The sequence below is a fragment of the Siniperca chuatsi genome, linkage group LG22 (genome assembly GCF_020085105.1).
Source record: "Siniperca chuatsi isolate FFG_IHB_CAS linkage group LG22, ASM2008510v1, whole genome shotgun sequence".
NCBI classification, from domain to species: domain Eukaryota; kingdom Metazoa; phylum Chordata; class Actinopteri; order Centrarchiformes; family Sinipercidae; genus Siniperca; species Siniperca chuatsi.
The window spans coordinates 4,251,348-4,262,500 of record NC_058063.1 but is presented as its reverse complement, the minus strand read 5'-3'; the positions used below and the strand labels follow the sequence as shown (position 1 = coordinate 4,262,500).

Genomic DNA, 11,153 nt, shown 5'->3' with positions numbered 1-11,153 from the left:
GAGAGAGGGAGGGACAGTGAGATGGAGAAAGAGAAAAAAGAGCGCACAAGAGAGAGACAGAGTGTCTACATGTATCAGCAAGTTAAATGTAAGACTTTTTAACGCCACCACTTCATTAAATTTAAGGCCAATTTTGCGGTAAAAATAAACATCAAATGTGAAAATATAGTTGTCAGTTCTAAATTATAAATAAGTCAAAATGACAATAGCTGGTTGAGTTAAAAAACATTTGTCCAAATACATGTATTACACTGGAGAAAGAAAACCCACAGAAACCGGAGTGTTTGCAGGTTAGCTAACTAGCTAGCTCCTCCATGCCATCCAGAGAGACGCTACAGTGGTCACCAGGGGACAAAGTTTGCGAACACAAATAGCAAAAACCTAAAAGACTGTAACAGGATAACAGAGGCATTCGAATTCAACTCGCAAAAGATTAAATGTACAGGCATTTTGCACTTGGAATGAATTTTAGACCATGCTTGCAGCATTCAATAAATCAATATTTAACACTTTCCCAAACAGAATTTAAGACTATGTAATACTTTTTAAGGCATTTTTCAGAAACCCAAACCTAACATTATTTTAAATCTGTATTTCATTGTGGATCACTTACCTGAGTGCTACACTCAGGTAGTGTCTTCACACAGATTTCATGTACTGATAAATGCTGAAAGGGGTTGATGGTTATTATGCAGCTTATTTTGTCAAATCATATTGTTTCCTCACGGCCTGATAGCGAATATTCTGAGGCCCTGTACCGGTTCATGGCCCAGGGGTTGGGAACCTCTCCTTGAAACTGCTTGAACGTTTCTCTCGTGGTGTTGTGGTCTCTTTTTTCATTCTCTGCTGCCTTCGACTGTAGTCATGGGGAGCATGTATAAACACTTTTACCTTTAGACTTGGTTGGATGACACATGGTACCATGTAGTTCGTTTGAAGCATACTGAGACCTTTAGGATAATAACTTTAATGTCTTTGTCTTACCACATGTGGGTACGTCTTCTTCTGCTGACGAGGTCTGCTCATCTGTAGACGGCTTCTTCTTACCCAGCCCGATGATTTTAGTGATCTTCTTCCCTGCTCCCTTCCCCACCGTCCCTGTCTTCTGCTCTGACTTTGAGTTCTTCTTTCCTTTTCCTGAGAGACAGAGGCAGAGACTGAGTTTAAGTGAGGGGGGCATTAGTAAAACACTGTGTAATGTCCTTAATGTGCTCTACACTCATTATCTACACACAGGAAATTACTAAGAGAGATGTTACGTGTTTATTTATGTTGATTTTATTATGTTTAGATGCTTTTGCAAAACTGTAAGAAAGAGAAGAGAAAGAGCAACCTTAGACACAACTATAAACAACCATGAGTACAGAATCAGCTGCACTGGGTTTAATCAGAGCCTTGTGGGTTCAAAAGCTCTTTGTTGGTGAATTAGGCTCAGGATCCCCACTGGTCTGAGTGGGCTGATTTCAGCTGGCCTAGTTTCTATCCAAAGAGAGAAAGAAAGAGAGGAATGACTGTGCACATTCTGCTGGAAGGAGGGCTAAAGTCGAGTAAGCCAGGTCTTAAGAGGCTATGTCTGAGTCCCTACGTTATTCTGTCTGTCTGTCTAAATGAGGAAAATAGCTTCTGCTTGGCTCACTCGTTTAGATACTGTGGTCTGTGGTGTATTTAAATGTGTGTGTAGGGGAGAGAATCAATGTGAGAAAATGAAAGAAAGGAGAAAGACTTGATAGTGTGATGTCAAACACACAGTATAACAGGCCAAAAACGTTGACTTTTAACTTTCTCAACTGCCAGATATCGAGGCAAAGGAGATTGTGGAGAAGAACTGGAAAATATAAAGAATTCCCCTTCACTGATGTCATCATGCCGAGACAGCTAACACCGAGTGTCTGGAGTGATTCTAGATACACACATGGACACACACAGTAATACACTGTACATAATCATCAGAGCTGGTTTGCACACGCGATGCCTCTGCCTCGCACGAATCAGCACCTAGCTGTTGAAAACTAATGAACTGTAGTCCAAACTGATATGGTAATGACAGAAGCACTTTGTATTCAATTCTGTTTGGCACTCATAAGCATCTGTTTCAACATTTTTTCCGTATTGCGTTTTCCTCCCTGATATGATGTGACAACTACCATGGCGACTGCCTTAATTAAATAGGAAGCTGTCTGCACTCAATTTCAGTCGCAGGGTTTTTCTCGTAATACGAAAAGTATACAAACACATGTCACACACAATGCAGGCCTGAGGTGGAAAGCAGACACACAGATGTGAAAGTGAGTCGAAGCTTTTTGAAATGGAGGAATTCTTATTGTTTTTCCCTTCAGGAGATGAGGATGAGGAAAACTCTGATCAGGTAAATTTGATTCCAGTAAATCAGCTCTTTTTGTTACCAGCCATGGAAAGAATGTGGCTGATTAGGCTGAAAAGGGGGTTTCAGGACTGAATGAGAGAATGACTGAAGCACGAGGAGGTGAAGTAAGACCAAGGACTCAGTGTTCATTACGTTTATTTCACCGATAAATCTGTAGTGTTTACTGGATGACAATAGAAGGAAGCAGAGATAAATTCAAAAATAGGCACACACAGGAAAAGTCAGACTGAGCCCAGGCGTGGCTGAAAGTGTCCTGATTCAGATTTCCATCACGTGACACATCTGAAGTGTTACTGTTGGTGTAAAGATTAGAAACCCACACAAGGAGTCAGAGATACAGCTATGTCGATATGCAACCACAGATCTGAACCAGATTCTGTGTGATATCTGTCAACAATTTATCTTTATCTTTATATTTATTTATAAAAATATCTTTTCTACCAATGTTGCCTGAAATTTTTACATTGGATTCACAGTCTGCAGAATGTAGAGCTGTATCAGAAAATGTTCAGCTGGTGCCACAAATGATGCTATTAATTTATGAAGGCGATGTGGGGGCTGCCTGTAAAGTTACTGGCTAGCATTAGCTGCTAATGCTACTTGTAAAGCACACTGGCCCCTGACTACTCCCAGGTGAAGGTGATAACCGATGCCATGAGCTTTTGTATTTAGAAGGACATGCACGCATATAGCCCTGGTGAAATGACCAAATTTAAATTGACAACACTGCCTCTTGAAACAAGGTAAACAATTTCCAGTCAGCAGCATTTCACTGAAAAAATGTCCTTTTCTTTTGGGGGAATAGCCACATTTTTACTCAGTGTATCTCTGGCAGTAGACATAAAGTACTTTAAATAAAAATTGACGAAATCCTGTTGAATCAAGCATGCCTTAAGGACATAAAGACCTGGGTGACCTGCAACTTTCTGATGTTAAACTGTAAAACTGAAGTTATTGTACTTGGTCCCAAACACCTCTGAGACACATTATCTAAAGATAGAGTTGCTCTAGATAGCATTGCCCTTGCAGCACCGTAAGGAACCTTGGAGTTATCTTTGATCAGGATTTATCCTTTAATTCCCACATGAAACAAACTTCAAGGACTGCCTTTTTTCACCTACGTAACATTGCAAAAATCAGGCACATCCTGTCTCAAAATGATGCCGAAAAATTAGTGCATTCCTTATTATCAGGCTGCCCGAATAAGTCCCTTAAGACTCTCCAGTTGATCCAGAATGCTGCGGCACGTGTACTCACAAGAACTAGGAAAAGAGATCATATTTCTCCAATATTAGCTTCTCTGCACTGGCTCCCTGTAAAATCCAGAATAGAATTTAAAATCCTTCTCCTCACCTACAAAGCCCTTAATGGTCAGGAACCATCGTATCTTAAAGATCTCATAATACCTTATTACCCAACTAGAACACTGCGCTCCCAGAATGCAGGGTTACTTGTGGTTCCTAGAGTCTCCAAAAGTAGAGTGGGAGCCAGAGCCTTCAGTTATCAAGCTCCTCTTCTGTGGAATCAGGTCCCAGTTTGGGTTCGGGAGGCAAACACCATCTCCACATTTAAGAGTAGGCTTAAGACTTTCCTCTTTGATGAAGCTTATAGTTAGGGCTGGCTTGGGTGAGTCCTGAACATCCCTTAGTTATGCTGCTATAGGCCTAGACTGCCGGGAGATTTGTCATGATGCACTGAGCTCCTCTCTCCTCCTCTCCCTCTCCATCTGTATGCATTTTTATCCCATTACTGCATGTTACTAACTCGACATCTTCTCTGACATTCTACTGACATTATTTTTCCTATAGCTGTCATTCCTATTATTATTAATTTATTAATATTAATGTCACCACTACCATTACATTATTACTATTTAAAAAATTCTAGGTGGTATTTGCATTTTGCTTCCCTCCTTTCCTTGCCACTGTCGCCAAGTGCTTGCTCATGGTGGGATTTGTTGGGTCTCTGTAAATAATATTATAAAGAGTTCGGTCCAGACCTGCTCTATAGGAAAAGTGCAATGAGATAACTTCTGTTATGAATGGGCGCTATATAAATAAAATTTAATTGAAATAAATAAATTTAATTGAATTGAATCTGAGCTGAATCAATATTAAATTACAACCTTCAAATTCTGTTGAATCAGCTATAAATCACAGTGTATCATTTACAAATGTATGTGCATCTTTCTTGAATTGGATCATTGATCATGCGTTTTGATATGAATCAAATCATCTGAGATGAAGAAGCGCAACAAAGTCTTACTAAATAAAAAACTGCTAGGAGTCCATTTTTGCAGGTAACCATTAAGGGTGACCATGTTGGATCTTTGGATCCCAAGAATTGTGGAAAGTGAGTTGTACAGTACAGTATGTTACCATGACAATAAGTAAGCACTGCGTCTTTTACCTGAGAGTTTGGTGTCATCACAGCTCGGCTGAGCCAGCATTAGATTGGAGGATAATGTCCCTCAGTAATGGAAAGACTCTTAAAAAGAGTCTCTTTTTAGGAAATGTCATTATCCGAATCCCAAGACACATTTCTTTAATAAAAGTCACCCAAAAATAAGATTTGAGCAGCAATGAGAGGTTCACTCAGAGGTTGTGCAGTGTAAGCATGGCCAGAACCAACATACAGAAAGGAGATAACTCAGAAAGGTACTAGATCTAGTCCCAGCATCACTAAGTTTGTCTTTGAGCTAGGCACAAAACCTGTTATCACTTAATTCACTCAAAATGCTTAAAATGTCACATGAAATTTTTACTTTCTTTGCCCATCCAGGAGCACAAGTGTATGCTGGGAGGGTGAGAATGATAACTACATACTGAATGATGATTCTATAAATTTCTACATCTAACAGGCCAGAAAGGTTAAGACCTTTCATATGATTGCATATGATTACAAGTTCATCTGGAAGATCTTTGCTGATCCCATTTCTACATCCCCCATAGTTTCACAGCAGAAACATAAACACGACTTACACATCCAAGTCCATGAATCACAGCTCTGTGCTGACTCCATAAAAAGCCAACTGGATTGGAGCTTTGAAATTAACTGCTGATGGGAAATCTGTTTCAGACATAATGTTGGAAAAATTAACCAATCTTAAAAAGGAACAAAATAAGAGTGTTAAATTTTAGCTGACAATCCAAATAACTGAGCTGACAAGTCAAATTAAATTTCTCTCCCCAAGGAATTTTGCCTGCTGAGCAAACAAACGGTAAATAATCAGAGACTATTTCACCCGTATCTCTTTGTTTTGGCATCTCGTTCAGCAGGGGAAGACCATCTCTGTGTAAAACCCATGTTAAATAAATCTAAATGCTCACTCTTCATGCTTCATGCATTATTATTAAAGGCTGACCTTTTCAGAGCTTGCGGAGATTCCCCTCTGAATCATGAGACAGAAAGGCAGCCGTAATATCTCAGGATTTAGAACTGGGTCCAAGTTGAGAACAATTCTTTTTTGGTTTCAAGAAACAACAACATTGACTTTGTCCTACCCTTCATTTAACTTAACTATTAGTGTTGAGCTTTAGGGCAATGAATGGTATTTAAAACACTGCACTGTGTGATTGCAGTGTTTTATGATTCATTCTATGACAAAAGATGTATTCTAACCTAAACACCTAACCATTCACAGACAAAACAACCTCCACTCAAGGTCCACTTACTAGCTTTGTCTGGAGCTTTCAACTGTATCATACCGTCTTCGACAGTATTTGGTTATACTGGATGTATGGTTATTTGTCATGGAGATGGATCTGATGACATGCAAGGTAACGATCTGTTATGATTTTATTCAAAGCACTTTATCGCTTATGAAGATTTTAAGGGCAGGTCCACATTAAACCTGCACTTTGTAGACTGCCCAAATAGGGTTCCATATAGTGTGGGGCACACAGGTGCCCAATATTTTGTGAGATGTCCAGATTTGGCTCCTTGTGGGCTGCTAAAATTGGGCCCAATTTTCAGCGCACAGTGGCCCCACATGGGCCAATGAGCTTGATTGCTAGGTAAGCACAAATTTAACAAAAATAATCATCAGCAAATCAAGACTTCCATGACATTATTTGCACTGCTTATATTATCCAAAACAATTTTATTTCCAACATGGAAATAAAACATACTCTTTGTTCCAATATATACGCTGCTCATAAGGAGTAATAAATTCTGATCTATTTATCAGAATAAATATTTCTCTTTTTTCTCCCCTTTTTTGTTTCTGTTACTTTACAAATTTCAAGGTAATGCAGGCTGCTGGGGTATTCAAAAGGTTTTTCTCATAATTCTGGATTCTTCTAATAGATAAACTGTAGCAATTGAGATGTCTAAGATAGACAGGGATGTAGGATTTATAAAATCAGATGATTATGAATGGAGGTCAAGTTCCTACACACAACAACAGATGCTACAACATTACATTTTGAATATATGTGTTCAGTCAGAAATAACACGTTATCAGTTTCTTGGAGGGTAATATTTTAAGTGTGTATGATTTCATTTTGACAACACGGGTGGTTCACATCTCTATGATGGTCCAAACAATAATGTCACTCAAATAAATCAGGTTTAGGCTCTCAGTGTTCTCACACACAGTTCCAAGAAGAATTTATAGGAAGAATAGAGGAATAAATATATGGCTGTTACTGTCTCATTTAATGCCTTTGCTCATTTTACGTGAAGGTCTTTTTATTTCATAAGGGTGTCATTTCTCTGATGGTAGTAGAGGTGGTCTTAATTTCAGGCGAGGCAGACTGCCTCTGCTATGAAAACGCTGCAGGAAACCCTGCTACATCTTTTAACATCATTCCTTTACATGAAGTGTCAATGAAACAGTGTGCTTAGTATACTGACATCTTTCCTGTTGCTTCTTCATCCTTCATCCATGGTCGCTATCGTTGTACCATGGATGCACCATTGCATTTTAACTACCCAGTTCTTCTTCTTTTGATTCCAATTATCTAGAAATCATCACTTCCGATGCACCAGAGAGGGATTTTTCCAGGAAAGTCCTTCCAGACACTTTGTGTTTTCCACAAAACTGAATGAAATACTTTCATGAACTGGATGTAAAGGACTCACTTCTGTTAGCAACAGATGTTCATTCCCAAGAAAATGTTACAGATTATTTGGTTATTGCTGCTGTGGACTCTCACCTTGGTCCTTGCAGTCGCTATGTCCGTTCTCATGAGTCACCTCACCATCTGAGCTCGGTCTGTCACACGATGCCTTCTGGCAGGCAGGAAGACCAAACACAAGAAGAAGAATGGATGCACAAGAACAAAGTGAACAAAACTGTACTTTCCTGAAAAAAGACAGGTTGAGGCATTAACGCACAAACACAGCCGTCTAATTACACTGTACAATGTAAAAACCCTTAGAGCATCTGCAACATGTTATGGATGAATAATTAGGCTGGGCTTGTGTTTTCTGTGCCAAGTTGGGAGTGGTTTGTCATTAAAGAGCCTCTGATGTGGCTCATTTTCCACCACCAAACACACATGCATATATACAGGCACGCACATATACGCTGGGTACAGTTTGTCTCCAGCGTTAACTGCCATTTTTCCTTCAGCTCCCTGCATTTTCCCTCCTGTGCCAAATGGAATAAAGTGTTACTAGACAAACAGCTTTTACTACCCAAGACAAGAGGCCCTTATGGGATGGTGGTATATATGCAAATGGTTGTCTACGACAGAGATCAACCCAGGATTATTAGGCCCAATTAAGCCATCACTGACATGTACCAGAATGTTTTGTGTGCATTGCTTTTTGCTAATAAAAAAATAGCAGGAAAGGAAAAGGATTCAAGCAAGATATCTTGCCAACCTGGAGCCAGATCCACAATGGAACCAGCTATCTGAACCCAACCCTACTACAGAAATAATCATTTATGGGAAGGTACAACATCTGCTGATAAGAATACAGCGTGTGGTGTATGGGTGTGTTTACCTTTTCCAGTTCGGGTTTGTGCACCGGTGATCCAGATCCAGTTCCATCCAAGTCTATACTCCCATTAACGCACACCTCTCTCATCACCTGGACAACATAAGGAAATACAGCATTAGCTGATGAGGCTGCCGTTCACATTAAACAAGTGGAAAGTCCACACTCGCACACATCCTGATCACCGCTGAGGGACTTCAATCTGCACGCTGCCGTGTCTGACTGGGAAGTTAGGTCCTAACCGTGATCACAACACATGGCTGGATCCCTTATTTAAAAATCTGGAATATTTCTTCACACCATTGCCACACCATTGCCACATAATTAAGCAGCTCATTCCTTCAGCCTAGAAAGCATGCCTGGGGTAATGCGGGCCACATGTACGGTGAACTCCCTCCTCTCTCATATCCCATCACTGTACTGAATGGCAGCCAAGGGATCATAAGGCAACACAGCCCATGCAGTGGAGTAACTACAGGAGGTGGAGAGCGTGCATGCATGTGTGGTAGGAGATGGTGGAGGGGTGGGGGTGTCTGCTACACACATTAGACACCAGAGTTTTACTACGTCCATGGAATCCTTATGCAATAAGGTCCAGCAGGGGTGAATAAGATCTGCAGGGCTCTGGACGGGGCGCCAGTGTGCATTACCGTGACCTCGTTGGACTTCAGACCTGGCAACCCACCATCAGATCTGGCAATCCTAGGCATGTGGCGGTGACAGGGGTGTGTGTGATGAGCGGTGAGCAGTGGGAAATTAGTTTTCAGTCGAACCACTGTGTGCTCAAGTCGGCTAATTCCCTCTCTGACACACACACACACACACACACACTCCCCCTCAACTTCTCCACAAGCATTCTGAACCATCGCAGAACTCCTCAGCTCATTGGTTTTGGCTTGGAGGGAGCATAATTGGGTTTTGCAGGGGAAATGACAGACTGTGGCTCCATGGGTTTGGCACAGAGAGCGGCTCAGAGGCCGGAGAGCAGGACAGACAGCAACATCATGTCTATCTTCCACTGGAGAGCTACGTTGCCAGGCTGGGGTGCTACGTAGGCCTGATGATGTACTACAAATCAAACTCGAGGAGGTCGTGGGACTGTGTGTGGTAGTTTTGGGTGCTGAAACACCATTTTCAGTAAAGGAATATGCTGGTGATTGACAAATTGCTGCTGCATGCTTTAAGCATTGAAGTGGTTTTTATACATATTCATGTCCCCGGACCACACATTTCAGATTCTTCATGCTATAAAATTAGCTTGAAGCCTACATACACTGAACCATATCAAAGGGTGGTGAAAATATTAAAACTTGATGTATTCCAGTAACAGCAAATCTGTGTAGTTTAAAAATGGTAAATGGCAAATGGACTGCATTTATATAGTGCTTTAACACATGCCAACATTCACCCATTAAACACACACATTCATACACTAATGGCAGAGGCGGCCATGCAAGGTGCCAACTGCTCATCAGGAGCAGTCAGGGGTTCAGTGTCTTGCTCAAGGACACTTCGAAACTCTCGCCCCTATAAAAAGTATTTGATGCCTTTACCCACCTGAGATACATTTGGAAACACATCAAAAAACTGATTCAGTCTTTGTAATCAACCAATATTGAGAGCTTTACTCATGTGACAGCATATAATAGGGTTTTTGCTGGATTTGAGTTTGATCAGTTCCATTCCAATTATGAAAAATAATTTTCCATGCTCTGTGGGCTTAAACCATTTGCCTTTGGCTGCACTCACCATACACCATTCATCCATGAGAGCTGAGGGTCTTTTTCAAATGATTGTAATTTTCTTTTTCTTTATCTTTATTTGTTCCTTTCTTTATAAATTTAGGGAATGACATGAAACAAAGGTCCCCAGACAGATGCAAACCGGAGATGTTTTGGTCCGCGGTTGGCACCTTAACTGGTAGACCCAGGCCCATCAGGGCATCCCGTCCCTGAAATTTTACTACTTTATCAAAGACACTTTGCAAATGAGCAAGACCTACCAACATACAGTGCACCAAAGTCCATAAACCTGAATAACCAGGCTCCTACACTGCTCAGTGACATGGTGACACCTCTCAGGGTTTCTGGCTCAGTAACAATGTCTTTTTCTGTTTGGGGGATCAATATGTGGAACTCCTTACCCACAGAACTTAAAATTGATCATGAATGGGATCATTTTAAATTGAAACTGATTTTAAAGAGGGATCAGTGATGTAGTCATGAATGATCTGAGGCCCATCGAGGGAAAGGCATTGCAAATTAGCTTAAGCTATAAATGCCATGGTATGTGGCATTGGTTAATGCTAAACTTGTCCCTATAACAATAAACATTTAATAAGTAAATACCATGATGGGGACATACTCAGGACGGCCATGCACTGTCAAACAGTTTGCAGTGGACAACAGTGATGCACTAGGGGTTGGACTGTCGAGGTGGTGTCTGAAAGCACACTTAAACAGATAAGCTGTGAATACACAAACAGTGAACATACAACTTACTTTCCCCAAACTCAGTGCAGAAAAACAACAAGAAAAAAGAAGTTAGGAGGGAAGATATTACATCAGTCAGAGAGGGAAGAAAACCAGGTGATACTGTAGCAGGAGACAAAAGGGAGATGAGGTAAAAGAAGACGGAAAGGGGGGAAAAGGGAGAGAAATGCATACAATTTTTCAAAAAAAAGGACTGGGAAGGTTCAGGAGAATGAAGTAAGAACACAATATGGACATGTGTGTTCCATAAACACATCATTAGCGGACAATGTCTGGGAAAATCATTACTGTAACTAGCGGGCTTTGGAAACCCTCAGGTACTCTCCTAG

The 11,153-nt window shown here is 40.8% G+C and overlaps 1 protein-coding gene across 8 annotated transcripts in view; it reads right to left on the bottom strand.

Moving 5' to 3' along the window:
• afap1 (actin filament associated protein 1) overlaps nt 1-11,153 on the bottom strand; it is a 127,859-nt gene that overhangs the window by 14,183 nt on the left and 102,523 nt on the right. For 5 of the 8 annotated variants that reach the window (XM_044185082.1, XM_044185088.1, XM_044185085.1 and 2 more), the window contains exons 7-10: nt 10,681-10,785; nt 8,339-8,425; nt 7,543-7,618; nt 985-1,137 (exon numbers count right to left, since the gene is read on the bottom strand). In XM_044185082.1, the coding sequence (XP_044041017.1) occupies nt 985-1,137; nt 7,543-7,618; nt 8,339-8,425; nt 10,681-10,785 (421 nt within the window). The remainder of the gene's footprint in view (nt 1-984; nt 1,138-7,542; nt 7,619-8,338; nt 8,426-10,680; nt 10,786-11,153) is intronic. The other 3 variants (XM_044185087.1, XM_044185089.1, XM_044185090.1) reach the window with 1 other exon arrangement.